At 41.9% G+C, this 13,735-nt stretch overlaps 1 protein-coding gene across 1 annotated transcript in view; it reads right to left on the bottom strand.

Moving 5' to 3' along the window:
- NUP155 (nucleoporin 155) overlaps positions 1–5,591 on the bottom strand; it is a 35,928-nt gene extending 30,337 nt beyond the window's left edge. Inside the window, exons 1-5 of the mRNA XM_032992260.2 lie at positions 5,386–5,591; positions 2,987–3,124; positions 2,564–2,660; positions 1,372–1,442; positions 698–790 (exon numbers count right to left, since the gene is read on the bottom strand). Coding sequence (XP_032848151.2) covers positions 698–790; positions 1,372–1,442; positions 2,564–2,660; positions 2,987–3,124; positions 5,386–5,521 — 535 coding nt within the window. The 5' untranslated portion in view covers positions 5,522–5,591. The remainder of the gene's footprint in view (positions 1–697; positions 791–1,371; positions 1,443–2,563; positions 2,661–2,986; positions 3,125–5,385) is intronic.
- Between the last annotated feature and the right edge of the window lie 8,144 nt (positions 5,592–13,735).

The raw sequence follows: 13,735 nt of genomic DNA on the forward strand, positions 1-13,735 counted from the left end.
GCTGCTACACACATTCTGGTATAACTCTTCTCCAAAGTGAACTGCAGAACAACAAATCTTCTGTTTAAAACAAAAAAACAACAAATGAAACTTTCTGTATAAGTTTACAAGCAAGGAAATGCAATGGGTTTTGTTTCTAGACATTGCCATCTCCTCTAAATTGCAACAAATCTAAAACACAATTTTCTACCTTTTTTTCTCTTTCACATCAAGAAAGTATAAAAAGAAAGCAAAAGATTGTAATCTTCTCACTTTCTCCAAACAATTCTGTATTTTCTCTATTAATATATATGGCATTAAAAAAAATGGTATCAGGTTCTCAATCTCTGTGTTGGAATACAAATGCCAACCACGTTAACTAACTGTAGTCACCAGTTCAAGATTCATGCCCGTCTCTTCTCTCCCCCTCCATGCTTTTTAACTAACAGGAATACCTGTTTCAAAAGCCCTTTTTATGTTAAACAGGTGAATACAGCAATTCAATGCTCCTATGGGAGTCCAGGATCCAGCAAGTGCACACCCCATAAAAATTATTTCCCCATCTGTAACATGATTTTAAAATTAGCAAGGTGCTTAGCACACAGTCTTGGTTTTCTTTTTTTTTTTTTTTTTTTTTTTTTTTTTTTAAATGGCTACTAATAAAACAGCCATGTATATCTGTTAATGCACAACTGAGAATGAGGGAAGAGATAATTACCTGCTTGTATATTAGCACAACTGAGCCCTAAAATAACAATATCCACAGGCGTAGCCAGAACAAGTAAGTGTCGCACATGTGGCTGGAAGATACCTAAAGAAGGCAAGAAAGTAAAATTTTAGTTTGCAGGCAGCCTCTCAGATCACAACAATGTAGCCAATGTATTTATCAGAAAGACTGATCGACTGATTAGAGGGAATAGTCATATTTAAGATCTAATGATCTGTGAAACTCTAGAATTAGAAAGGAGTATCAGTCAGCAGTTCATCTTCCAGTTCTTGAAATACAGGGTCTTTAAAAACACATTTTGTTATAAACTCACTTCTGTTAAATTCAATCCTATTGCTAATTCAACTCTGACTCCAATGTTATCCAAGAAGTAGCTACCTAAAGAACTGGGAGGGCTAGAGACCAGGATCTCATGGAGGTTATCACTTGAATGTACAAGTTCAGCTGGTAAAAAAATGCAAGCTTATCAGTGTAAATGATTGTTAAATTACACATTATTTTTGGCTTGTAATTAATTTCATAATTTTTCTAAAAATTAAACAAACCCATGTATCTTTTGTATACATAAACACACACAACAGATTTTTCACATATGCATATATAAAAACATACATATGGAAGGTTCAGTAACTGCCTAATTCCAGTCACTGTCAAATATTCCTTACCTCCCTTTGGCTTTACAAGACCAACTGCAAGAATAGTTTCACTAAGGCCATCAAAATAAGCCAGATCTCCACTGTCAACAAACAAGGAAAAAAAGAAAAAAAAAGCATAAAATCTGTAACCTAGTATCACATAATTACAAGGTAAATAAAATGAGATTCTGTGTATTTAAAAATTATTAATACTTATTATAACACTCTGAAGGCATCAACATCTTTCGCTTTGGGTATAAGCGGGTCTAGAAGAATGAAATGACAGATAAGCTTCACAGTAAAACTATATCAGCAATCTTTTGAGCTGCTTGGACCTCCTGTAACTGAGTTTCAAACCTGAAACTCAACTGCAGTATATTTTTTGATTTTATTAATTCATACAGTTTACTCCAAAATACACAATGCAGCATCTGAAGAAGAGGGAGAAACCTATGTTATTTTTTTTTTCTCCATTAAAGTTACCTACAGAAAGAATTCCCAACCCCCTCCTCAGCACCTTATGATTAACACCTCAGTGTTATTTGACCAAAGTATGTAATACACTGTGACACAATGTAAATGTATAGGTAGGAGCTATGTGAGCCACAATATGAACTTCAATCTTATTAAGAAACGCAGTAATAGGTATAAAGCAATTCTTACTAAAAGAATTCTGTATAGGCAAGTAAAGAAGCAAACCTGCAAATTATAAACATATCACTGCCATTTGAAAATATAATGAAGTTATTTTCAGTTTTATGCATCCTTAAAATAAGCTAGGCAGGAGAGCTTCAATCACAATACTTCAAAGTACTAATGCTATATTACTTACCATTGTGGGAATGACAGGCCACTGTACATATATCAGGGTACTTAATAAAACTACTTACAAAGGTTAGGCACTTCGTATAATTTTTTTCCTACTTTTTTGGCATTAGAAAAGCCCTATCATAAATACAGCAATAACTTTAGGATATTAGTTATGTCTAACCCTAAGAAATTAACTTTCCTTTCTTTCATTGCTAGATGATTTGGCAGCAACATTACTAACTCAAAAATCCTTAAGCACTTATTATTCAGAAGTAAAACCTAAAAGGAATCAAGGTAAGTTAAACTGAATCACACACCTCTGTGCTACCAGTAAACAATCTCCCACTACTGCAATCACTTAATTTCGGTACAATAATAATAAAATGTCATTAGGAATGTGTTCTCTACATACCCGTCTTCATAGTTCCACATAAAGATGTCACTGTCAATGGTCAGCCAAGCTCTGCTGATTTCTGGAAATACTCCCATCATACAATTGCACTGCATATCTGAAGCACTGCTGATGTAAGGACTAAATGCATTTCTGCTATCAAAGGCAAAATCCCCTTTGAAGCATTTACATTTTACATACAGTAGTACACAAACTGTGTACCATAGACATTCAAAGTTCTTCATACAGAAACTAATTCCACCAGCAACTCTACACAAATGGACCTTGTTACCACCTGAAGAGTTCTGAAGGGAATGTGAACAATATCAAAGTTTATTACTGCAAGTGTGACAGAAAGATTGGGGAAGAAGATTATGAAGGAAAAAAGTTCATATCTAGTATTATTACTTATGCAGCCTAACACATCATTTTTCATGCGGATACGTCCAAACTGCTCCACTAACTCTGGGGGAAGAGGGACTCTGCGGACTGAGCTGATCTCTGGAAGATTAGGTATCGACAGCAAGCCTGGTCCTTGCAAAGGATAATCCATATCTGACATACCAGAAACAGTAGGGCTACCTGCAAGTAAGAATGTAAAAAGATTAGACCTCATACAAAGAATGAGAAATTTATAAAAAAAGCTTTATATTTTCTTCCTCTATCTTTACCTGATTGTTTCCTAATGTGCGAAATCTAAACTAGACTAATCACATTTCCTATTTTACTTTAGATTAATAATACAGGCCTTCAGATGACATCGAAAAAAATGTCTTGATACTGCAGAGACTTTAAGCATATAAATACCACTACTCACAAGATGTGTGTGAAGAAAGGTTTCTGTAAGAACAAGAATATAAACAATAAATCTAAATCTCAAATCATACATAACAGCATGAGCTCCCCACAGAATCCCAGCCTTCTTCGGGCACAGTATCCTTCTCTGGCATGGGGTCCTCCACAGGGTGCAGGTGGGCATCTGCTCCCCCAGTGACCTCCATGGGCTGCAGTGGGGTCTCTGCTCTGGTGTACCCTCCCCCCCCCCACCCCCCCCTCCTTTCTTCCACAGACCTTGGTGCTTGCACAGGTGTCTCCCTCACAACTCCCACTCCTCCTCCCAGGTTCCCTTTCCTAAATATGTTGTCACAGAGACGCAGCCACCATCGCTAATTGGCTCGGCCCTGGCCAGAGGCAGCTCTGACTTGGAGCCAGGGGAGCTTCAAGAAGCTTCTCACAGGGGTAACTGCTATAGCCCCCTTCCCCGCCACACATACAAACCCAACACATTCCACTCCCTGATATTTAAGAATTATCATTAAAATGCACATTCACCACACAATATTCACAAACTTCACTCACATCAACCAAAAAAAATTCCCCCCACAAAAGTAACACCATCACAATACCAAATGAAAGTACATAGTGCCCTGTGTGAGGAACTAACTCATGACCTTCAGATTATAAGACTGTACACAATCCACCCCTCATCCCTCTACCACAATTACAACAAATTCCTACGATTATTCCACTCTCAAGGTTCATTCCATGTTTTGCCAATTACCTCTTCCAATTACTATCCTTATCTTGCATTTCTCCTGCCCTGCATTGGGTGCCATAAAGGACTGTTGTGGTTTAAACCCAGCCGTCAGCCCAACACCACGCAGCTGCTCGCTCACCCTCCCCAGACCAGAGAATGGAGGAGAGAATTGAAGGGGTAAAGGGAGACTCGGATGTTGAGACAAAAAGTTTAATAATGGAAATAAAATAAAACAATATTACCCACAGTAGAAAGTACAAATAGGTAACACACAATGTGACTGCTCACTAATATCCAGCCTGCTCCTGGCTAGTGATCCTAAAAAAGCCAAGATCCCCAAACCACAATCCTAGAAGTGAGAAAGCACCCTTCTCTTCCTAACCGACCCTCTTTTATATTTTGAGCATGATGTTACATGACATGGAATATTTTATTGGCCAGTTTGGGTCTGTTGCTTGGGCTCTGCTCCTTCCCAGCTTCTTGTACACTACACGCAGGCAGGACATGGGAAGTTGGAACTTCCTTGATCTCTTGAGCAACAGCTGAAAACATTAACGTATTATCAATGTTCTTCTCATACCAAATCCCATATTGAATGCAAACCACAGCACTACATTAGCTACTAATAAGAAAAATTAACTCTATTCCAGCTAAAAGCAGGCCAGTCACCTAGAGCTCTGGAGTGCCTCTTCGCAGCCCACTTTACCAGACAACTGGTAGCAATGAAGGAGGAAATGCTATCTTAATGTTTTAAGGAGAATAAAACAAATGTTTGAGAAGAGGTATACATTGTATCTACATGTAACACAGCTACAGACAAATGAAAGTCAAAGACGTTTAGGAGAGATTTTGAGGCTGCTTGTAACTTCATGACGATGCTGGGCACTTAGTGACCTCAACAGCATTCTGCAAGAGACTTCCCAATAGGCATAATGGAAAAATAAGTGCTATTTTCTTCACCTTCTGAAGGGAGGTAGGGCCAAGGAGCCAGCCCAAGCCCATTCCTCCAGCAGTGCTCCCCCTATGACGGCGATTTCCCACACTCACAACTTCCACCCACACACCGACGCGTCCGCTGCACCTGAACACCTCCCACGAGCCCGGGACGCCCCTCAGACTCAGCCCGGCCGCCCCCCCGGCCCCGGCCGAGGCGGTGGCCCCCGCGGGGATGGCCTGGCGCCCGGCCGGCTGCCCGCCCAGGGCCCCTACACGTGGGCGAGCGGGCAGTGCCGGCCGGGGCCGCAGCGCTGCGGGGGCACCGGGACGCCTCGGGGCAGAGGCGGGAGGGCCACGGACCGCTCCTCACCGGGCTCCGGCACGGCCAGCAGCTCGGAGAGGTCCGGGTAGCAGCGATCATCTTGGATCTGGCGGTCGATGATGCGGCCCGCGATCTCCAGCGCCTCCTGAGCTGAGGGGGTGGCGGGGCTGAGGGCCGCGGGCATGGCGGCGGGACCCGCGCTGCGGGGCAGCGGGCCGTACAACCGCGCGGCGCGAGATCGCCACCCGCCAAACCCCAGCAGGCCCTGCGCGCTGCGACGCACTTCCGGCCCGCCAACGGCCGCGGACCCTTCCGCTCGGCGGGAAAGCCCGGGGAGCAGGGGGGAGGGACGTTGTTGTGGCCGTAGCAGGGTGTCGGCTTACCGCGGTGGGCCCTCTGTTAAGCGGCGTGTCTGCTCTGGACAGTGTGGACATTACCAAACCATTGCAGGAGGTCTCAGAGTTGGGCGAAACTTGGATTTCTGTGGGAATGGGTTTGGTTAGTGAATCGTGTTTGCTGCGCGGACGGCACTGACTCCTGGATTAGTCCGGCACACATTTTGGAAAGATTGATCTGTGGGAGGTGCAACAGGCATGAGACATTAAATCCCTCAGGCCCCGTTTTCCAGGTGGAGAACCTAAAGTTAAGCCCTAAATTCCACAGGGTTTACACAGCAAAGTGTGAAATTCTCCCTGTTATCTTCTCAAGATTGAGAAGCTGGTGGACAGTCGCAAGTGGGGTTGCCCAGGGTTAAATCTTAAAGCCAGTGCTCTTTAATGTTTTTATAAATGATCTGGATTCAGGAATCCAATGTACATTAAGCATGTCTGCCAGTGACACTAAACTAGGAGGAGCTGTGGATTCCCTCTAGAGTAGAGAGGCCTTAAAGTTGTCAAGCACCAGAACAGGCTGCCCCAGTAAGTGGTTGAGTCACCATCCCCGGAGGTATTTAAAAGAGCTGTAGATGTAACACTTAAGAGACATGGTTTAGTGATGGACTTGTCAGTGTTAGGTTAGCGGTTGGACTTGATCTTAAAGGTTTTCTCCAACCTAATGATTCTATGATTTTATGATTCAGCCCGGATACATTAGAGAGCTGGGCAGTCACCAATTATATGAAACAAGAGCAAGTGCAGGATTCTCCAGTTGGAACAGGGTAGCCCCAGTTATAGATATAAATTGGGAGACAAGGGGCTGGGGAGCAGCCCTGCAGAAAGAGATCTGGGGGTTTGGGTTAATGTCAAGTTGAATAGGAGTCAACAGTGTGCCCTGGCAGCAAAAAGGCCAACCATGCCCTGGGGTGCATCAGGCACAGCATGGCTAGCCATTCAAGAGAGGTGATTGTCCTACTCTGCACTGCGCTGGTGCGGCCCCACCTCGAGTGCTGTGTGCAGGTTTGGGCAGCTTAGTGTAAGGAGGTCATCAAACTATTTGAGTGTGTCCAGAGGAGGGTGACCAAGATGATGGAAGGCCACGAGGGCAGGACTTAGGAGGAGCAGCCGAGATCACTTGGCTTGTCCAACTCGGAGAAGAGAAGGATGAGAGATACCCTCATGGCGGCCTACACCTTCCTCACGGGGGGCAGTGGAGGGGGAGGTGCTGATCTCCTCTCTCTGGTGACCAGCGATGGGATGTGAGGAAAGGGAATGAAGCTGTGTCGGGGGAAGTTCAGGTTGGACATTAGGAAAAGGCTCTTCACTGAGAGGGTGGTCGGTCACTGGCACGGGCTCCCCAGGGAAGTGGGCACGGCACCAAGCCTGGCAGAGTTCAGGGAGTGTCTGCACAGCGCTCGGAGCCCCGTGGTTTAGTTTCAGGTGATCCTACCAGGAGCAGGGAGTTGGACTTGACGATCCTTATGGATCCTTTCCAACTTGAGATATTCTACGGTTCTGTGATCTGTTTTGTGTAAATCTGTACCACAAACCTATTTTGAATGAAAGTAGGTACTTCAGGCCACATTCAGTTTTTCCTTACATAAACAAACAGTTACTGTTTATCAATTATACTGATTTTAAGTTGACTTATGATAGATTTTGGTGCTGAAACTGTGAAACTGTCCCATTAGCTTTAGTGGTGCTATTTGTGGACTGTACTACAAGACAAGCAATGGCTGTCAGAATTTGAGCATTCAACTGCATACTTTTCAATGTAGGAATTGGGAGAACATCTCAGGAGAAGCACTTTTAAGCTACTATTGTAAAAGCTTATGTTCACTGAAATTAGAAGGCCATTTTGCCGTTGATTGCATAGAGGCCATATTTTGTGCCAACAATTAAGGAAGTTCTGAAACACATCATGTAAAATGAGGATTTTTCTCTTGATGCCAGAAAATGGGACTGCACATTGAAAAAGAATATTTGAACCAACAGCTTTTCAATGATTTTTAGTCAGAAGCTCACTAATTTGCATCTATTTACATGTGTAATATGTAAATGTGTAAACAAAACAAAGTTTTTCTTGTTTTCCTACTAGAATCATGGAGTGCATGGACTGGAAAATACAAAGCTGAGATCTGGCTGCGGGAGGGCCAGGAGAGGAGGGAGAATAAGAGAGTGAGAAAAGCAAAGCAATATGGTTTTGCCTTTCAAACAGTCATGCACCTGGGTCAGTGTGCTGTGGGAATCCTTTAGACCTTTGGCTTCTCGGCAAAATGAAATTCAGTTTTCACTGGATTCCCTTGTCTCCAACAGTAATTCTTTGCTTTTTGGATTGGTGAGTTGAAGCATTATTTTATTAGGGCAAAAAGTAGTATAATAAATAATTCAGAATTTGAAGTCTGTAGCATCACGAAGGTACAGAATTGTGTAGATACTGCAAGAATATCTGGTTTTCAGTGGCAGTTTTTATGCTTCAGTTCACTCCAAGATACTCTTATTTATTGGAGTTTGCAATGCAAAAACATGTAAACACTTTTTCAGATGACTCTTGTGTAGAATGTACTAAAAACTAAATGGTTTGCCTCTTCTTGTTTTCTTTTTGTTTGTTTGTTTGTTTGTTTGCTTGCTTGGTTTGGTTTGGTTTTGAGTGTTATTTTGTTTTAGGATGGTGAGCCAGTTAGACCAGGAGTAGCCATGACAGATCTTGCTACTGGGTAGTATATATATGGAGCGAATATGGCTGGTTTACTTCAGACATAGAAGACAAGGAAAGGACTGCGCATTGATGATAATCTCTTGTCATCTCACACAGGAGTTTTAAAAAGTTTGCTTTTGGTTGTGTAGAAGCTTGAACCTAAGAGTACCATTTTGACATAAATTAATGCAAATTAGTTAGTACAAGGAATTACAATGATAATAATGACAATAATAGCATTAGTGACAGTTTCCTTATTCTGCAACTCTGGCAGTGACCATTTTACATGACATGGTCATACTTACTGCATTGCATTTGGCTTTCACTGTTTACAAAGGACCTCCATGTTCTTTGAAAACATGGGTTAATGAAGGTTTATAATATCCCTGAGACTGTAAGTAACAGTTGTAGATAATTTGAGACAGACAAGCATAAATGGTGAAAGCACTGTTGGAGGAGAGGCCTTGGCACTGGGTTCTAATACTGCCAGGATGACTGAATGACTTGCACAAAATTCCCCAGAGTAATCAGGTATCACCCAAATATCAGAGTAATCTAATCCGGGAGATCTGCCTTTGGGCTCTGGGAGTTAAAGTATAAAGTAAACCTGAAGATAGAGCATTTTCTCTAGGCACATTCAAGAGACACCTCATCAAAATTCTCAAGACAAAGATGTTTTGATCACGAAAGGTGTACCAAATACCACAAATAATGAAAACTTTAAATTGCCTTTGAACATTTCAGCACCATTGGTGAAATGATTTATACTTCACAGACATAAAGTGATGTTGGTATGAGCTGCATATGGTGGGATGATACGTTGCCTTCCTGATGTAAATACCTCCTGGTAGCAAAAAGGTACATGGTGTGTGGGACTTTTTGTGTGCATTTAAAATGTACATCAGAACTGTGTGCAGTACTAACAAAAGCTACTACAGTGCTCTGTTATTTTCATCTTTATTCAATGGTATGCTTGTTCACATTATACGGTCAGTACAGTTGAGAGATGGTACAGGGCCCAGTGTGCAACTCGTTGGCGCTGGTGTCAGCAGGGGATTGAACCAGACAACCTCCAAAGGTTCCTTCCCACCTATATTATTGTATGATCATAATGATTAAGACTAATGATTGAGGTTCCTCTTTCTAATATGTACTGAAATCAGATCTGGAAAGAAGGGGAAGCCCTTGCTCAAATCAACAAAGAATTTTTCATTCGTTTCAGAAATGTTTATAAGGACTGAATTCTTCATCATACTTATGTATATTTGTAAATGTTTTGTCTATATTTGAAAGATGTAATAAGCAGTTTATAAAAATATTTTCAATGTATATTAAGCTCTTATTAAATATTCTATATATATGGAAGTATTTTTTTGTTTACAGTATTTTACAGTGTTTTACAGTATGGCAGCTTTTGCTTGATTTTTTTAATTTCTAATTTTATTAAAAAGACTTACAGTAATTTCACATAATTTCCAGAGTAATTCTGTTCTTTTCTGCTTCCCTGTTCCACTGTTTTGGGGCTGTTTTTAATGGAGGCACCTTGATTTTTGATATTTTATCAAATGCTGAAAATAAGAAGAGTTAAAGTTACAAGCTGACCATCAGTAGGAAGGGCTTTGGAGGCTGTGGTTGGAGGAGGTGGTCTGAGGAGTGCCAGGGGCAATTGCTATTTTTAATAGGTTTTGCTGATTTTCTTATGTATCCTTTGAAAAATTAGGGTGGCCTTATATTTGAAGTCACCTTGTATTTGAGGCAATACAGTAGTTCTGGCTAAATCCACAAGAATGGCCAGAGTCTATAAGGATAAACCACAATGATGTGGAGAAGGAAGCATTCAAAATTTGTTTTGGCAGAAGTTGGTTAAGTCTGTTGTGCATTACACAAGACCTTAGCTTGGCCAACTTATTTCTGTTAAATATGTGGCATCCTGGGACTAAATCTGGATGAAATGTTTTAGTATAGCTTAACTAATTCTTTCATAAGGAAAATGAAAAAAATGTGCAATTGCGTATACTGGATCAAAGAAATATATGTTTGCATTTTCCCATGAAACTCTTTTTTCCAGAAAGAAGAAAATCTTTTGATAGAGTTGTTGTGTTTAGGTCCTGTACTGAGGGAAATGACAGTATTTTCTTTATGTTTTGCCCCATCACTCCCAAAACAGGAACACAGATTAAAACAGCAGAAGCTGAATGTGATATATTAGTGACTGTGAATAGAATACTGATGTATCAAGAAGAACGAGTTAAGACCCTCCTCAGTGTCTCAGACAGATGACTTGGGACAAATACCTCACATATTCTTTCTAGCTTTAGCAGTTGTTGCTAGACCAAAGTTAGGTAATATCTTTTGAGGTATTAATTGGATGATCAAAATAAATTTATTGAGGTTCATGGCAGTATTTTCTGACTGTAGAAAAATCTAAACTGGAGGAAGAGTATGATTCTGGGAAGCCAGATGGGCTAAAAATGCATATGGAAGACCTCAGAAATATAGGAGAATGAGCTGGGAGACAAGCTAAACTTCTTCTCACCAGAATATTGCATAGCCTACCTTTAGCACACAGTAGACTTGAGCAGATTCAGGGTCTATTCTTCTTCCCATATATAGGAAAAGTTTAGTGAAAATATATAAATAATTTATATTTAAATAAAATTAATGGTACAGAGGGAACTTAACAGCAATTTTCTGTCTCAAAATTCGATTGTAGAAATAATTTACAAAAATCATTAAGTCAACAGTGAGTTTTGTTTTGAATTCTGTCTGTTAAAAATAAAGGTATGCTCAGCATGAATAAACAAACAGAGAAAGTAGTTTTAAAGTAGTCTACGGGCTTTTCAAGGTAAAGAATGTAATGAAGAGGTTATCAGAAAGAAAGTCAGTTTCAAAGACTCAGGGAATAATTCCTCTGGTCTGTCTTGTTCTTATAGCAATGCTGAGAGGCCAAGGAGCTGTCCTTTATGTCAGCCATGGATTTTTGTGCTATAAAGTAAAGACTTGGGTTGTAAAATTTTCGATTTCCAGATCTGTGGCAGTCACATGTTTTCCTCCTCTTCACTCTTCATCTAATGGACAACTTTGGGCTGAACATAGCATCTGAACACACATTACATTACTCTGAGTTGCACTATGGTCCAAAAAAACTCCATCTTTTAATGTAGTGGATGATAACCTGGACGTGAGCCAGCAATGTGCGCTCACAGCCCAGAAAGCCAGCTGTGCCCTGGACTGCATCAAGAGCAGTGTGGGCAGCAGGTCGAGGGAGGGGATTCTGCCCCTCTGCTCTGCTCTTGTGAGACCCCCCTGCAGTGCTGTGTCCAGCTCTGGGGCCCCCAGCAGAAGAAGGACACTGACCTGCTCTAGTGGGTCCAGAGGAAGCCATGAGGTTGATTGGGGGACTGGAGCACCTCTCCTTATGAGGACAGGCTGAGAGAGTTGGGGTTGTTCAGCTTGGAGAAGAGAAGGCTCTGGGGAGATCTTATAGCGGCCTTCCAGTACTTAAAGGAGGCTTACAAGAAAGAAGGGGACAGGCTTTTTAGTAGGACCTGTAGTGATAGGTCAAGGGGTAATGGTTTTCAACTGAAAGAGGGTAGGTTCAGAGTAGATACGAAGAATTTTTTTTTATGATGAGGGTGATAAAACACTGGAACAGGTTGCCCAGAGAGGTGGTAGATGCCCCATCCCTGGAAACATTCAAAGTCAGGTTGGACAGGGCTCTGAGCAACCTGATCTAGTTGAAGATGTCCCTGCTCATTGCAGGCAGGTTGGACTAGATGATCTTTATAGGTCCCTTCCAACCCAAGTTATTCTGTGGTTCTATGATTTTTGCAGTGTCCTCAACCCCAAATCTCAAAACAGCAGCACAGACACAGGCCTGGAGATGGGCAAAACATGCTTTCAGGGGGAGGAAAGGGAACACAGAAATAGTACCTGCCGTCTGCAGAGGAAACATGCAGTATATTCAGAGGTAATGTGGAGTAACAAATCAAAGAGAAGAGGGAAAGAACTTAGTGCATGCTAGCAAATCATAACATTGATGCCAAGGGCATCTTAATCCGAGCATCCAAAAGACACAGGCAGGACCTGGCTGCCTATGGCAGCAGATGATGCACCTGGAGAAACATTTACATGGTGAAGACTGAGCTCTGGAGACTCGTGGGAGACCAGCAACTGACCTGGCAGTGCGCTTTTCGGTGCCTGCCTCCCTGCCCTGCTCTCCAGGGCTCTGCCCATGGATGGATGACTTTTCATTCTGGGAGGGTGGAGGAAGGCAGACAGTGTTGGAAGACAGTGCCTGTAGCTCTGGGGGAAAAAAAAAAAAAAACAAAAACAAACCAAAACAAACAAACAAACAAACAAAAAAAAAAAAAAAAAAAAAAACAAAAAACAAAAAACAAAACCACAACAAACCAAGGCCAAAACCCTGAGCTGGCAGAAAGTCAAATCACTGGAGGGGCTTCTGAGCCTGCACAGCCTCCCTGCGGCCTGCTTTCATCTCCCCAAATGCACCATCATCAGCACTTTGCAGGCAAAGGAGGGACTGACAATCATCAGCCACCACTGGGGCTCTTCTCTCCTGGAGCCGTGTGCGAGGCGGGCTGGAGAAGGGGATGCCGTGGTGCCTGGAGACAGTGCACTGCAAGCCCTGAGGAGCACCTGCCACAGTGTTCTGCAGGGAGATGACAACAGAAGACATCCTGTTAGCATCCCTGTTTAAGCAGTACCCATGCAGTCACCCATAGAGCTGATACATCGTGTAAATCACTAAAGCAAATAGGATTAGGAGAAATCTGGGAAATCTCTGGACCAATCTGGTGCTCTGAAGAGTATCTAGTGTGTGATGGGAGCATGAGCAAATGAGAAGCTTTGCAATTCAGAAGGGAATTTGTGCTTTTGACCATTTCTGTAAGAAAGAAAATAGACTTTTAATGTTTAAAATTAAGTTTGTTACACAGTCTCCAGTACAAGATGGCTAAGAGCTGATGGGGTTAATGGCCCCAGATAAAAGGGTTATCAGATTTCCCATCTTGCCATTAATTTGCAGGAGCTGTACTGTCCTCTAATTGCTTAATTAATAAAAGAAACCCTGCACTTCAGTATCACTAAAGAAATATTGCCAGACTCCATTTCAGATAGCTAATAGTAGTAGGCATTTTAGCAAAGCCTGTTAACAATTATTTTAGTTTTGTTAATTAACACATAACTTTACTTTGAACCCGGTCAAGAGATGATTTTTAGTTTTAGTACTTGCAGTCACATGATGGCAGGGCCTAATGTCCCCCATGTTTCCTGTGGCTCTCAGTCATGCTAGTCCAAGAAAAAG

The sequence above is a fragment of the Tyto alba genome, unplaced genomic scaffold, assembly GCF_018691265.1.
Source record: "Tyto alba isolate M040663 unplaced genomic scaffold, T.alba_DEE_v4.0 Super-Scaffold_42, whole genome shotgun sequence".
NCBI lineage: Eukaryota > Metazoa > Chordata > Aves > Strigiformes > Tytonidae > Tyto > Tyto alba.